The sequence below is a fragment of the Notolepis coatsorum genome (assembly GCF_963971535.1).
Source record: "Notolepis coatsorum genome assembly, chromosome: 1".
In the NCBI taxonomy this organism is placed as follows: domain Eukaryota; kingdom Metazoa; phylum Chordata; class Actinopteri; order Aulopiformes; family Paralepididae; genus Notolepis; species Notolepis coatsorum.
The window spans coordinates 285,684,799-285,701,961 of NC_140165.1; the positions used below are offsets into that span (position 1 = coordinate 285,684,799).

The 17,163-nt window shown below is 46.3% G+C and overlaps 1 protein-coding gene across 2 annotated transcripts in view; it reads left to right on the plus strand.

The window, feature by feature from the left end:
• The window catches only part of ecel1 (endothelin converting enzyme-like 1), a 169,259-nt gene that overhangs the window by 102,400 nt on the left and 49,696 nt on the right, over positions 1 to 17,163 (plus strand). Inside the window, exon 13 of one of the 2 annotated variants that reach the window (XM_084335646.1) lies at positions 9,815 to 9,963. In XM_084335646.1, coding sequence (XP_084191772.1) covers positions 9,815 to 9,963 — 149 coding nt within the window. The remainder of the gene's footprint in view (positions 1 to 9,814; positions 9,964 to 17,163) is intronic. The other variant, XM_084335647.1, reaches the window with a different exon arrangement.

The window sequence follows — 17,163 nt, forward strand, 5'->3', positions numbered from 1 at the left end:
TAAAATAAATAAAATGAAAACATACCTCTCAATAAGGTAACATTTGTTGCTGATACAGCTAACAGTTTACACTAAGCTACAGTATCCTCAAATCAGGGTCTACTGCAGGGTCTACTGCAGGATCTAGTGCAGGGTCTACTACAGGGTCTACTGTATGCATGACATCTATTCCTCAGCTTGTTTACATTGTCTGAGTGTAAGGCTGCCCTCTTCTTTTGGACTATGTGACCTGCAAGTGAAGAATGCTTTAGAAATCAATTCTATTAAATTGAATAAATAAATAAATAAAATGAATGAAAACATACCTCTCAATAAGGTAACATTTGTTGCCGATACAGCCAATAACAGTTTACACTAAGCTACAGTATCCTCAAAAATCAGGGTCTAGTGCAGGGTTTACTACAGGGTCTACTGTATGCATGACATCTATTCCTTGAGCCAATTGCTAAGACAAACAAGCTTCAGCTTGTTTACATTGTCTGTGTGTAAGGCTGCCCTCTTCTTTTGGACTATGTGACCTGCAAGTGAAGAATGCTTTAGAAATCAATTTTATTAAATTGAATAAAATAAAATGAATGAAAACATACCTCTCAATAAGGTAACATTTGTTGCTGATACAGCCAATAACAGTTTACACTAAGCTACAGTATCCTCAAAAATCAAAACAGCCCACAGCAAGCTAGTGTCTGGGGGCATGACTACAGGGTCTAGTACAGTGTCTACTACAGTGTCTGGGGGCATGACTACAGGGTCTAGTACAGTGTCTACTACAGTGTCTGGGGGCATGACTACTTTTTTCATGGAATAATCAAAGTATACAAAGCATAATCCGTGCCTGGGAAGGCGGGCTGTCGTCGGCAGAATAATCCGGTATACAGGTCCACTCGCTCGTCGGCTCTGGGGCTCCTCGGGTGCAGCTTCACGTGGGGTCAACCACCCTGGATAAGCAGCCAGTTCTCTGCCCGAAACGATGGGGTACTGACTACGGTAGTATTCTCACCGCACGAAGCACTATATATTAACAGACTATTATTAGCTTAATAGACTACGTCCAACTCGACGATATAGTGCCAAATATGACTATTCAAATATTAATATACTGACTACAGGGTCTAGTACAGTGTCTACTACAGTGTCTGGGGGCATGACTACAGGGTCTACTACAGTGTCTGGGGGCATGACTACAGGGTCTAGTACAGTGTCTGGGGGCATGACTACAGGGTCTAGTACAGTGTCTGGGGGCATGACTACAGGGTCTAGGGGCATGACTACAGGGTCTAGTACAGTAGGGCGGGCCATACTTTTTTTTTTTTGGAAAATCAATCGAGTGGGGTGTCTAAAATATGTGTTTTTTTGTAGGGAATTCAAATATGGGATTATTTTTCTAATCGGATAACTCCTACCTACATTGTTTTGGATTTCAAAATGGCCGATTTGACAATTTTTCACCCCTTGGCCATACATAGATGCCAACATGAATCTGAAGGAAATCCTAACATGCAAGGTGTCTAAATGATGTGTTTCTTAATGGGGAATTCAAATATGAGTTCATTTTTGGGATAGGATAACTCGAACCTACATCATTTTGGATTTCAAAATGGCCGATTTTACCATTTTTCACCCCTTGGCCATACATGGATGCCAACATGTATCTGAAGGAAATCCTAACATGCAAGGTGTCTAAATGATGTGTTTCTTAATGGGGAATTCAAATATGAGGTCATTTTTGGGATAGGATAAATATAACCTGCATAATTTTGGATTTCAAAATGGCTGATTTTACCATTTGAACCCATTGGTATTGTATTACAAAATTGCAAAGATAAAAAATATATGGGAAATCATTTGTAATGACAAAGCCATCAAATGTATTAACAAGTGAACTGTATATAACTGGATACAACTCCAAAGATCAATAATAATAATACTAACAATAATAAATTGTATTTGTAATGCACACAAACACCTAAGTGCTAAATCTCGATCTCCTGACTTCTTGAACTTTGCCAGGTTCCAATATCTTGATTGGACTCATTCTTGGATGGCAAGATCTCCTACTGTACTGCTTTAGCCACCAACCTACAAACACAAACTTAAAGTCAACGTCAGCCATAAATAGGTGAGCTCTTTCCAGAACTACTCAGCAGAAACCTCTGTAACCATTTTAACAAACGTCTCAATGTATTAAGAAAATCCATGGGGCTCCATCAATCCTCTATCTTCTTAAAACATTGGAAAGGCAGGGGATGGAAAAGAAGGCAGAGAAAAGGAGAAGGGGCAAAGAAGAAAGCTTTGCAGCAGCAGACAAGGTTGCCAGGAAGGATGTTGAGAGCTTCCTTACAGTCCCTGAAGTTGAGCTCATTCCTGAAACTGACCCTGCAGCTTCAGCAAAGCTACGGAAAAATTATGATGAGATTCCAAACATCGCCCTTGCTAGTGTAAGGTATGGCATAGGTCTAAGGCCAACTGCAGCTATAGCAACTGCAGCTCTGATTGATGCAGGACTCATCTTAGAAGATGACACAAGTAAAGTGATTGATAAGAACAAGGTTAAGAGAGCACAAGAAAAGTTGATGCAAGAGCTGGGGGAAGAGTTTGAGGAGAAGTGCAGGGAGGAGGGGGGGATCTCCTGTATCCTCTTTGATGGGCGGATTGACATGACCAATGTGATGATGGAAGCTGAGGGCAGTGACCAATCTTTTCCTGCAAAGATCAAGGAAGAACACTATAGTGTTGCTAGTGAGCCTGGCAGCAACTATCTGTTCCACTTTACACCAGAGAAAGCAACTAAAGAGGAGTCCCATGCAGAGAAGATTGCTAAGGTCCTGTTTGCCTGGCTGAAAGAGAGAGGTTCTGATAAGACCTTGTGGGCCATTGGAGGAGACTCGACCAATGTCAACACTGGAGTGAAGGCAGGTGTAATGCGGAAGCTGGAGCTGCACCTGGGGAGAAAGCTGGTCTGGTTGGTGTGCAACCTGCACACTGGTGAACTTCCACTGCGCTGTCTCATTGTTGAAGTTGATGGGGCTACTCTGTCAGACAACAAATTGTCTGGGCCAATAGGACAGCTCCTTGATTCTGTTACAGACTTGGAGATCAATCCTAACTTCACCAGGATCTTTCTTGGCCCTCCGCTGATCAAGCTGCCTGAGAAGATCATTCAAGATCTCTCAACTGATCAACACTATGGCTATAAGCTGGTCTGTGCAATCAGGGATGGAGTGCTTTCTGCAAGGCTGGCTCTGCTGGAGATTGGACCGGTAAACCACAGCCGCTGGCTCACCACAGCAAACAGACTCCTCAGGCTCTGGGTGTCAAAGCATCAACTTAAAAGAAAGAACCTGAATAATCTACAATGCATTGTGGAATTCATCATTGGAGTGTATTATCCATGTTGGTTCAACATGAAGGTCAAGCACTCCTGGATCGAAGGGCCTAGGCACATCCTGTTTCAGCTGGACTGCCTCAAGTCTCAGAGGAAGGAGGTGCTGGATGTTGTGATGCCAACTGTGAGAAGATCTGCTTGGTATGCCCACAGTGAAGCCATCCTCCAAACACTGCTGTGCTCTGAGGATCAAAAAGAGAGAATTGAGGGGGTGGAGAGATCCAGACACTCAGCTGGGAGACTCCTGTGTCAGGATCAGAAGAACACCTCACATCAATAGTGACGCTTCCAGCATTGGTGGCTTAATCAGCTGGTCAGAAGATTTGTCAGAGCCACCTCTCACCTGCTCCCTAAGCACCTCCGAGGTGAAGAACTTAATCAACACCCCCATGGAGGTTCTCGACTGGCCTTGCCACACATAAAGCATCGAGAGGGTTGTTAAAATGGTGACTGAGGCCTCTGTTAAGTACTTTTCACAAGAAAAAAGGGATGGAGGGATCAGGGCTCAGGAGACCAGCAGGAGGCTGATGTCCAAGAATTAATCCAAGCAGGACTTGTGCAACCTGATCAAATTTAAGAAGATAGAGGATTGATGGAGCCCCATGGATTTTCTCAATACATTGAGACGTTTGTTTAAATGGTTACAGAGGTTTCTGCTGAGTAGTTCTGGAAAGAGCTCACCTATTTATGGCTGACGTTGACTTTAAGTTTGTGTTTGTAGGTTGGTGGCTAAAGCAGTACAGTAGGAGATCTTGCCATCCAAGAATGAGTCCAATCAAGATATTGGAACCTGGCAAAGTTCAAGAAGTCAGGAGATCGAGATTTAGCACTTAGGTGTTTGTGTGCATTACAAATACAATTTATTATTGTTAGTATTATTATTATTATTATTGATCTTTGGAGTTGTATCCAGTTATATACAGTTCACTTGTTAATAAATTTGATGGCTTTGTCATTATAAATGATTTCCCATATATTTTTTATCTTTGCAATTTTGTAATACAATACCAATGGGTTCAAATGGTAAAATCAGCCATTTTGAAATCCAAAATTATGCAGGTTATATTTATCCTATCCCCAAAATTACCTCATATTTGAATTCCCCATTAAGAAACACATCATCTAGACACCTTGCATGTTAGGATTTCCTTCAGATTCATGTTGGCATCCATGTATGGCCAAGGGGTGAAAAATGGTAAAATCTGCCATTTTGAAATCCAAAATGATGTAGGTTAAAGTTATCCTATCCCAAAAATGAACTCATATTTGAATTCCCCATTAAGAAACACATCATTTAGACACCTTGCATGTTAGGATTTCCTTCAGATTCATGTTGGCATCCATGTATGGCCAAGGGGTGAAAAATTGTCAAATCTGCCATTTTGAAATCCAAAACAATGTAGGTAGGAGTTATCCGATTAGAAAAAGAATCCCATATTTGAATTCCCCACAAAAAAACACATATTTTAGACACCCCACTCGATTGATTTTCCAAAAAAAAAAAAGTATGGCCCGCCCTACTAGTACAGTGTCTACTACAGTGTCTGGGGGCATGACTACAGGGTCTAGTACAGTGTCTGGGGGCATGACTACAGGGTCTACTACAGTGTCTACTACAGTGTCTGGGGGCATGACTACAGGGTCTAGTACAGTGTCTGGGGGCATGACTACAGGGTCTAGTACAGTGTCTGGGGGCATGACTACAGGGTCTAGTACAGTGTCTGGGGGCATGACTACAGGGTCTAGTACAGTGTCTGGGGGCATGACTACAGGGTCTAGTACAGTGTCTGGGGGCATGACTACAGGGTCTAGTACAGTGTCTGGGGGCATGACTACAGGGTCTACTACAGTGTCTGGGGGCATGACTACAGTGTCTACTACAGTGTCTGGGGGCATGACTACAGTGTCTACTACAGTGTCTGGGGGCATGACTACAGTGTCTACTACAGTGTCTGGGGGCATGGTCTACTACAGTGTCTGGGGGCATGACTACAGGGTCTGGGGGCATGACTACAGGGTCTAGTACAGTGTCTGGGGGCATGGTCTACTACAGTGTCTGGGGGCATGACTACAGGGTCTACTACAGTGTCTGGGGGCATGACTACAGGGTCTACTACAGTGTCTGGGGGCATGACTACAGGGTCTACTACAGTTTCTGGGGGCATGACTACAGGGTCTACTACAGGGTCTGGGGCATGACTGCAGGGTCTAGTGCAGGGTCTAGTGCAGGGTCTACTGTATGCATGACAAATCTATTCCTTGAGCCAATTGCTAAGACAAACAAGCTTGTTTACATTGTCTGAGAGTAAGGCTGCCCTCTTCTTTTGGACTATGTGACCTGCAAGTGAAAATAGCCTCTCACATGGCACAGAGGTAGCAGGAGTAGCCAGATATTTGCGAGCAAGAGGAGACAGCTGTCCATAGGCTTTTGCGTGAGCTGCCCACCACTCCAGTGGACAGTCATTCATTCCGATGCTGGGCTCAGCTTTGTAGAGGTCTAATTGTCCTGACAGTACCCTGACTTCATCTGAATCAGAGTCTGAAGACAGCAGGAGGAGGGTCCTCTTCGCTGGTGGCTCGTCCTCTGTGGCTTGTGGAGCAGCTTTGTCTGCTTCTGGTCCTGGCAGCATCTCTTTAAGCCAGGTCCACACCTAATAAGAGGGACAATTAATTAGTTGCATAGGACTTTTCATGACAGCCTAAGGACTTAACACTGGTCTTCTCATTCACACACACACCTCATCCCTCTCGTCCTTTGGTACGCTCTTCAAGTCCTTGAATCGCGGGTCGAGGGCTGTAGCCAGCTTCAGCCATCTGTTGTTGAGGGTCGCTTTGCGTGCGTCCAGGTCCTTCGTGAAGCTGGCCTTGAACTTTACCATGTAGCCCGGATCCTCCTCGTTGAGGTCCATGATGCGGTTTAGGTGGCAGAGTGCGGGGAGCACCACAGAGCATGAGACGTAGGTTTCCCCTCCAAGGAGCTCAGTCACATACCTGCAGTGAAACAAGAGAGCGAGAGAGAAAGAGGTGAAGGTGTGTGTATGAGAGGGAGATAGGTGTGTGTATGGGGGAGAGAGGGGGGGTGAGGTGTGTGTATGGGAGAGAGATAGGTGTGTGTATGGGGGAGAGAGGGGGGGGGGTGAGGTGTGTGTATGGGAGAGAGAGGGGTGAGGTGTGTGTATGGGGGAGAGAGGGGGGGGGTGAGGTGTGTGTATGGGAGAGAGATATGTGTGTGTATGGGGGAGAGAGGGGGGGGTGAGGTGTGTGTATGGGAGAGATAGGTGTGTGTATGGGGGAGAGAGGGGGGGGGTGAGGTGTGTGTATGGGAGAGAGAGGGGGGGTGAGGTGTGTGTATGGGAGAGATAGGTGTGTGTATGGGGGAGAGAGGGGGGGGTGAGGTGTGTGTATGGGAGAGAGATAGGTGTGTGTATGGGGGAGATTGGGGGGTGAGGTGTGTGTATGGGAGAGAGAGAGTGGGGTGTGAGGTGTGTGTATGGGGGAGAGAGAGAGAGGAGGGGGGTGTATGGGGGGAGAGAGAGAGGGAGAGACACTTACCTGCAGGGCTCAAGTACAAGCTCCAGCTTCTTCAGTTTGTCACACTCTGTGGGGGTCAGCATGGACAGCTTGTGGTTCTGTTGGGCCAAAGTGGCAGTCACAGCCTCCTGGTTCCTCAGGTACCGTGAGATCATGGCCAGTGTCGAATTCCACCTTCCAATTCAATAAAATAACTATTAGTCCCACTGGGGGTTGTTAATGCAGCATGATGCAATTGTACAGAATACAAAGAAATAAACACACACACACACAAAATTTACCCTAAGCATACAACAGGTAGTTAAACAGTCTCACCTTGTGGATACATCTTGTATCATGGGCTCTTTTGCTTGTCCGAGGGCAGTCTGCTGCTGCTGCAGTTCTTCTGTACTGGCAGGGCTGTGCTTGAAGTGGCCTACAATCTTGCGGCACTTTGCCAGGGTGGTGTCAAGGCTTCTGTCCTCAAGGGAGACTGTGATGGTTCTTTGCAGCACGTGTGCAGCACATGGCATGTGCTGGAACGGCATATAGCGCGCTGCTGCTATCATATTACGGGCGGAATCAGTCCCAATAGATGTGACTTTATCTTTTATATTCCACTCCTCTATTACGGTGTTGAACTGTTCAGCACACGCATCGGCGAAATGGCGGCCCACAGTTTTGGTCACCGTTAATGCAAATGATTGCAGTTTCCACTCAGTATCGATCAAGTGCACTGTGACACCCAAATAATTATGATTGCCCACCGACGTCCAGTGATCACCCGTTAGGGCCATTGGGCCAGCCCGTGCCAACACTTCTTCCCTCGCCTCCCTCTCTGTGTCATACATGTTGTGGATCCTTTTCATCACTGTAGCTCTCGAGGGTAGCTTGTAATTTGGGTCAGACGACGCTATTCGAAATGACTCCGCTAAACCCTTATCTTCCACTATAGCTATTGGCCTACAATATTTTGCTATCCACTTCGCGACGCTGTTGGTTAGTTTGTCTGTGGTGGATTTACTCAACCGTTTGCCTAACGGTAATTCTCCAAGAGTGGTTTGACGAAGCGTGCGAGTTGCTCTGGAGCTAACGTTAGCTACACTGGAGCTGCTCGAACAACTTGCCTGGACATGTTTAGCGTTCATGTGATACGTTAGACTAGAGCAGCTTCGGTGATACGCAAATTCTTTTTGACATAAGCTACATATTACAATGGTCTTGTTTACTGTCCCATCTATATTCTTTTTGAAATTGAACTTGCCGTTCATAGGTCCCAGGAGTATCGCCTCGGGTGATGCTGACATCTTGTTCCAGCTGAGCTAATTCCTTTGTGTGTTTGTTTTGTTTGATAGACGACGCATGTGTGAAGTGACGATCAAGTAGGCTACGGGTCATTCAATGGGCCAAGTTTAATACGCCCAACTCAAGCGTGGATTTCAAAATAAAAGCGCACCGATTTGCCACTTGTCTAAAGTAAATATAGGTCGGCTGTAATTAATTTTGCGTCAATTTTCATAACGCGATAATTTGCTGTGTAATTAATTAATCTAATTAACGCGATAAACTGACAGCCCTAATATATATATATATATATATATATATATATATATATATATATATATATATATATATATATTATTATTATTATTATTATTATTATTATAATATAAAGTATATATAATACATCCACAGAGCTTTTAGAATGGTGCGGAATAAAAGTATTGCTTTTTATTAAATTATTGATTTATGAATTTATCATTTAAAAACGTTTAGCGGGTCCAAAATGAAGGCTGTTATTTACATGTTGCATGCATGTATCCCTTCCCCTCTCCACATCATGGTACCAAAGCACCTCAAAGGCACTAAAAACAAGACTACAAACATCACAAACAAACTGGTCAGACTACTGCTTGACCTTACTCCTAAAACCCACCTCATGTCGAAATACTTCCCAAAGGTCAGTGAATACCACGACCAGAACACCAGAGGGAGTTCCACAAATCATGTTCAACCCAGATTCGGCTCAAACAAGGGACTAAACACGTTTAGCAATTATGCCACAACAATGTGGAACGCCCTACCCTCAGCCGTAAAATAATGTGAATCCCTACCCACCTTCAAAACCGCTCTAAAAGAGCACTTACGGGAGGCTGCAATTCTAAACTGGCCTCGGTAAATGTTCAACCCCCCCCCCCCCCCTCAACTGTATATATTCTCTTTTAGAAATGCTGTCTGTAAATAAACAGTACTGTATATTTGTATGTCATAAATGTCTGGATGTATGTTGTGTATGTCATAAATGTTATCATGAATTGAAAATGGGGGACCCTGATGTAAACCAGACGAAAGTTTTTCTCTGGTCTGCATCCCCTTAACAATTGTGTGTATTGAGCCGTACTGTATTGTACCCATTCTGCAATCTGTTAATAAAATGTTCAATCAATCAATCAATCAAACCCTACTTCCCATTTCCCCACGTGGAATGCACCTGATTGGATAAACGTGCTGCTAGTTGGGAGGTCCCTGTTTCACTGCTCCCGTTTTCAAAAAGAACTTCCTCGTTCTCAACCTACTGTAAAGTTAACCTAAAATATGTTTCTGACAACTCGGATAAACTAGTTTGACAGTTTGATCTGAACTTAGTTTGATGGTACAGCATACAATAATTATCATACCCCTGTAAGCACGCCATTGTTTTGGCCTGCCATGCTGGTGCTCTAGTGCGACTTCCAGTGGCTGAATGTTATCTATAGCACCTTTAACTAGGACATTAGCCTGAATACTGTATGCTGTGTACTGTATGCACATTCTGTGTAAACAAAGTTCCCAGGACAGCTCTTTTAGACTGTGACGGAACGTTCCAGATTGTGTCCAAGTCATCCTAACCCCACCCCTACCTCTTGCCCCTCATCTCAGTGATGCAATGGTTCATGTCCCCAGGGGGCCAGTACGATCGCGACGGAAACCTCAAGCAGTGGTGGACGGAGGAGTCGTACAGGAAGTTCCAGAAAAAGGCGGAGTGTATCGTCAAGCTCTATGACAACTTCACCGTCTACAACCAGAGGGTCGGTTGTTGACCGCACCACCACATACATGTACAAGTTTAAAGGAGAGTGTCACCTGTGACCCAGAACAGTTGGGTCAGTATTTGTGAACACGAAGCATTCTCTCCTAAAGCTAAAGATCAGAGAGAAAGAATCTCCCAACCGCTGAACTGGGATGTAAAATCTGGAGCTGCTCCATAGACGATGAATGGGCCTCTGACTTTGTGAGCCATACATTTTGTAAGAGCTCACACCGACATTGTATGGCCTCATATATTCAGAGCAATAGAAAAGACTTACGCACATCCAAAGTGTAGTCACGGGTGCTTGACTCAAAAATATATATGTAAAGTTGCAAAAATAAGTCAGCACACCGTCTGTAGTGTTCCCAAGTTTTATTCAAATAAACATAACGTTTCGGCCTGTGGCCTTTGTCAAGTGTCACCAACATGTGAAAGGGGTGGGGTATATATACATAGGGGATGAACCAGGTCAAAGTTTGAATCAATTAGCCTATAGGCTACAAATTTGCTAAAACATTTTACAGCTTAAATGTTAGAACATACATAGTTTCAATAACAGTAGTAGCTAGATGTATCACACTTTCACATGTAAAATTGAGAAAAATATAATGAGAAAACTTAAAAACAGAACCAGAGACAGAATGTGTGTGTTTACAGGAAGGGTTTGATATCAAACTCTTCATTAAGTCCAAGAGGGGCCATAGTCTGAAGGGTATGTATGTGGTAGGTTTCTCTCTGCAAGAGTAGTTTGCCATGGTCTCCTCCTCTGGCTGGTCTCTCTACCTTTTTAATGCCTGTGTACCTTAGTGTGCTGATGTTGTGTCCTGCCTGTCTGAAATGTACTGCAATCGGGTTATGTTCATCACCACATCTGATGTTGCTGCGGTGTTCGCTGATGCGTGTTTTGAGTTGCCGGTTGGTTTGGCCTACATAGCTCAGGCCACACAGACATTTTATGAGGTAGATGACATGAGTGGAGCTGCAGGTGATGAAGCCGTGAACTCTGAGGGTTTTACCATTCTGTGGACATGTGTAGGTCTTGCTCTTAATAGTGTAACCACATTGCGCACAGTTGCCACACTTGTAGTTCCCATCCGGGGTGTTATCCAGGAACGTGGGTCTGTGAGCAGTGGGTGGGCTGTAGGATCTCACTAGTTGGTTTCTCAGGTTGGGGGGGGGGGCGTTTGTAGACTACTGTGGGAGGTTCCTTGAAGATAGATTGGAGTTTGGGATCAGAGTTGATGATGTGCCACTATCAAGGTTGCAGATTCTCCTGGCTCTGTGAAACTGGTTTCACCGAGCCAGGAGAATCTGCAGCCTTGATAGTCTGTATCAGAGACAGTCCACGGACCTGAGCAGGAGATTCCATGAGAGAGGGTATCCTACAGAAAGCTGATAACCGTTTTGCCGTGGCCACACAGGACGAATGCCTGCAACCCAGTATTAGACCCACTAAGGACCATTCCCTTCTGTGCTGCACTACATATTCTCCTGTAGGCTTTGAATTCAAAAAGACCCTACATAAACACTGGCACATCATCAACTCTGATCCCAAACTCCAATCTATCTTCAAGGAACCTCCCACAGTAGTCTACAAACGCCCCCCCCAACCTGAGAAACCAACTAGTGAGATCCTACAGCCCACCCACTGCTCACAGACCCACGTTCCTGGATAACCCCCCCGATGGGAACTACAAGTGTGGCAACTGTGCGCAATGTGGTTACACTATCAAGAGTAAGACCTACACACATCCACAGAATGGTAAAACCCTCAGAGTTTGCGGCTTCATCACCTGCAGCTCCACTCATGTCATCTACCTCATAACATTTCTGTGTGGCCTGAGCTATGTAGGGAAAACCAACCGGCAACTCAAAACACGCATCAGCGAACACCGCAGCAACATCAGATGTGGTGATGAACATAACCCGATTGCAGTACATTTCAGACAGGCAGGACACAACATCAGCACACTAAGGTACACAGGCATTGAAAAGGTAGAGAGACCAGCCAGAGGAGGAGACCATGGCAAACTACTCTTGCAGAGAGAAACCTACCACATACTGTACATACCCTTCAGACTATGGTCCCTCTTGGACTTAATGAAGAGTTTGATATCAAACCCTTCCTGTAAACACACACATTCTGTCTCTGGTTCTGTTTTTAAGTTTTCTCATTATATTTTTCTCAATTTTACATGTGAAAATGTGATACATCTAGCTACTACTGTTATTGTATGTTCTAACATTTAAGCTGTAAATTAGTTTTGCACATTTGTAGCCTATAGGCTAATTGATTCAAACTTTGACCTGGTTCATCCCCTATGTATATATACCCCACCCCTTTCACATGTTGGTGACATTTGACAAAGGCCACAGGCCAAAACGTTGTGTTTATTTGAATAAAACTTGGGAACACTACAGACGGTGTGCTGTCAGCTGACTTCTTTTTGCAACTTTACTCTATTATATTCAGAGCCCATTCACCATCTATGGAGCAGCCCCAGATTTTACATCCCAGTTATATCACAGATTTGAAGGTTCTCTCTAGCTGTCTAGCTTTAGGAGAGAGTGGTGTGTGTTCACAAATACTGACTGAACTGTGCTGGGGCACAAGTGAATTCTTAAAATGGGTGACATTCGCCTTTAAGTACACAGTCACATGCACACACACATACACACACACACACAAACATAAACACAAATGGAGGAGCATGTATACACACACACACTCGCACGCACACGCACACACACACACACACACACACACACACACACACACACACACACACACACACACAGTACTTCAAGGTCTTGCCCCAAGTATCTGATTGCTGACTCACGCCTAGTCCACAGTCGTACACAGGTATTTTTTAAACCGTTGCGGTTTGGCCTTTCATCCACACTCAAACTGTCCACACATATATGGATATGTAGTGTTTTCTCTGCAACCAAGGCCATGGAGAGCTCCCTGTAGCCTCCTTGTTTTTGCTTTGTTGTGTGGCTGCAGAGTCAGTCATTAATTTTAACCTTTTCACTACCACACTACCAAATGGTTAACGTTAGGTTATGACTATAACCAAGTTCTGTTAACACTTAGTGAACGCTCAGCGTTTCATGCATATATCTCGCTTCAGCATATATACACTGAATAATTTCACAAATGTACCTTTAAATGCCAGCATTCATCTGGCCACACCCCCATCCGCTTACCTATATAAGCAGGGATGGTGCCACACACTCATCTCCTTCCCAACAAATTTCATCACAATGAAAAATCAAGGGCCGCAGCGGCGTCTAGACGCTGAGCGTTCACTAAGTGTTAACAGAACTTGGTTATAGTCATAACCTAACGTTCTGTATCACACTAGCTCACGCTCAGCGTTTCATGCATAATAGGAGCTGAGCGGGAGCTAGAAGCTCGACAAATGTACCCTGCTGAGGCCCCCCACAACCATCAGATCAGGGAGGACCAAGCCCCCCGACCCCCCCTAATGGAGGGCGCCCCCCCCTATTGGGGGCTTCACGGGAGGGCGACGGACCCGACCGTGCGAAGAGGCACTCAAGCAACTCAACGCACAGGGTGAGCAGACCGTGGCTTGACCCCACGACTACACACACGCACAACCCGCATGCCACCCGGGAACGAACGGAGGGAAAAACCTCGTTACTGCCCCCAGAATCACGGGGTCAAGGGTAAACCCAACCCCGTGGCAAGGCCGTAGCAGCGGAGCGCGAAGGAAGACCCAGACCCACCAAAGGGACTGGACCCCCTGGAACGGGGGCCCGGAGAAGTCCATGATGCCAGCATCAAGACCCCACCAGGTGGGCACTTAGTGACCCCGCCCCCCACATCGCCAGCGTATTCGGACAAAGGCCCCTCAGCCGAGCGGGCCCTGTCCCCCCAATAGTACACCGCCTGGCACACTGACCCTGCAGAACAGGCAGTCAGCATGGCCGTAAGCACACAAAAAAGGTTAACCAACGGAAGCAGGCAGCGCACCGGGGAAAAACCAGGCAACAGGCTATTAACCCTAGCCTGGAGACTGCGGACGAGACAGGCGCCAGAGGGGACAGCTGAACACAGCCGCCCCGGCGGAAGGAGCGTAAGCTGGCGGTGTTGCATGACCAAGCCTCCATTTAAAAACCCCCACCCAGAGGGGTTGAGGCAGAGAAGGCTGACACGATCGGCAGACGTCATGAACGTGCAGGGGCACCCTCAAACGGTGAACCCGGGAGTTGACACTGCTCCAACACACCAGGGAATCAACCACCTTGGTGTTACCCAATGCGGTGGTTGTTCCTATAACCCCTCAAGAAAAAACTCCAAAACACACCTGCGGGTATACACCGGCTATACCGCAGTACAAGTGTTTCAGTTTTCAAAAAAGGGTTAACCCAGGCCTACGGGTCGACGAAACATTACTTCGGACCGGGCCTGGCGATACGGGAAGCACAGGGTCACCAGAGGAGGTCAAAGACCATCCCAACAGGCCCCTCTTCGCCATGCGTGAGAGAGGAGCGAAAAATAATGGAGAACCCGCCCCTAAGCACACCGTACTTGGTATTCCCAGGCGGTCTCCCAACCAAGTACTAACCAGGACCAACCTGTGTAGCGGCCGAGATCTGACGAGATCGAGCGTGTACAGGTTGGCATGGCCGTAAGCCATTACGACAGTGCTGAGTAAAAAACGTACCCAACCAGGGTCTCCATAGTGCTTAACCCTGTGACACCCGGACCAACCTGGCATTTTTCCCCCTGAAAAAAGCCCAAGTCTCTCAGGGTACCAGAACAGCAGATCTGCATCCCCGGCGGACAACGGGTTCAACTGATCCGGACCAGCGTGACCAGAACCAGTCCCGTGCCCTAACCACGCCGACATGCCTACTCCAGGAGAAAGGGCAGATATGCGTGTCGATCTTAACATGAAAAGAAGGCGCCACCCACACGTTCAGGCGAACCGCGCCTGGTGGCCCACCCCCAGGGCGTGAGACCCCTCTACATATGTTCAGATCCATTCCGTCATCATCCCCCAGACATGAACGAGAATCCGTCGATAACCAACCCAGGTCGTGGGATGTGGTCGTCGGAAGAGGAAAAACCTCCATCCCAGTTGCTTTATAAAAACGCCGTTTTAACCTCAAGCAACCAAGGCGTGCCAGTCAGTCGCCTGTTTACAGCGAGCTAGCACTATGCGTGCGTCGGGACACACCCACATCAATGAACAGGCTATTTAGACCTGTCATTGAATCCCCAAGGCGCCCAGGGGAACGACAAGAGGGGTGTGACACTTCCTAACTCCAACTATTTTTTAATAGAAAAGAAGGAAGCACCAACAGTATGTATCCCAGTCTACACAGCCGGGGGTAAAAAAAATTCACATTTTTACATCCCACCACCCTCCCATAGGAATCCCCATAGAGACTTCCCACGCGAGCTGTACAGATTGAAAAGAATATATTGCACCTTGAGCCATGTAAAAAATTGGTTTTTAGGGCTCTCCGGGGAAGAGGCACTGAACCCATACACACTCAATAATCGAATTGAATCGAATACATACACAATAGAATAGGACACCTTCTAGAGGGTCCACTCACTTTGACAATCTGAGGAGGAAGGCTCTGTACTCTGATGGAGGCTCCCTCACATGGAAGGAGTCCGAACTCACAGAAGGCCCGAATAGGCGCTTGGTGAGGAGGAGCCCTGACCACCCCCCCGAAACAGATCCATCACATGGACCTGAACAGCACACGGAAGTCCTACCAACAGAGACGCGCATCGGTGACGTACTCTATGGCGGGGGAATTTCTGCTGTGCACACGCCCAATATTCCAGGCCGTGGGACCAGGAAACTCCCCCCCCCCCCGCCCCACCCCACCCCGTAACGTGCCGAACCGCAACGTGACAGGAACCTTGAAGGACAGGGGGTGTACCCCTGACCAACAGAAACAAGGGGAAGAGGAAAGGTTACCAGTTCACCCCTTTACGACCCCACACCCATGATACGATGTAATGACAAAAAGAGAATATGACACAGTCATAGTCAGCTCTATGAAGCGTTTGACAGCGCATGAGCTAACCTGCTATCTGATTTTTACTAAGGAAAAAACACAGAATAGAGAGGGCTCTCTAAGAGCCCCGGTCCAACATACACATGTGCTTCTGTGGCCAGTCCAACCCAGTTGTAGGTCACATGACACACACAACCCATCATCACCTACAAAAAATGGCAAAAACACTCTACAGAGGAACGCCGTTTTTCATAATGAGAGAATACATAATTCTCGATTAGTATCGGCCACAGGCCTTGCTAAGCACACACGACAGCGACCAAACAATCTTTTCTTTTAGGAAAATAAAGTTTCTCCAGCAGTCATAGCACAACCTCAGCAATCAAGCTAAGGGTTACATCGCATCCCTACCACACAAAGACACAATGTAGTGCAACAACATGTCTGATAGGAGGATGAAAAAGTCCCCAGGGAACCGGGGGAAAACACAATCCTCCTACTTTACCCTTAATACGGCCAGTTAAAACAGGAAACCTGTTAATATGTGAACACACTGTTCATTGTCATCACAGGCTGAGAAAAGAATATTCTTTCACTCATTTGTCACTAAGCATAGCTTCATAGGTTAGTTACCTTAGTTGTGAGTACACGGTACATAAAAACACACATGATGTTTCTCACACAACAACCAGATCATTTTCACATCTGTAACAACAACCCGATTTGCCCGGAGAAGCTAATTACCAGTGACAAGACAGTTCACACAAAACTCGCGTCGTATCCCAAATGTATTGCAGCAACACACGTTTTTGGAAAACAGCGTTATTTACAAAACATGTAGAAGGTAAAGCCAGAAGACGCGTATAAGGTCTGGCCAAACCTTTGTCCTACCCGGAGCGTAGATCAGCGAAGTGCAGTCTCAAGACACCGTAGAAAACACAGCCATCCTGTGTTGTTCGATCTGGGCAGCGTCGCCGCTCCACCCGTCGCTACGGTCCCCTTGTTGACGCAATCCTTGCCGTCCTGGCTCAGGGCAGGGTCGACGAACATCCCCTGTCAAAGATGACGTCGTAGTCAAGAGTGTAAAACCTGTTATAATCAAAGCACGTTCAACAGAGTAGCATTAAGCTAACGGCCGCTCCAACCGTCGGTCGCTACTGCCCCTGCTCGCGAGACGCCGAGCGAACGG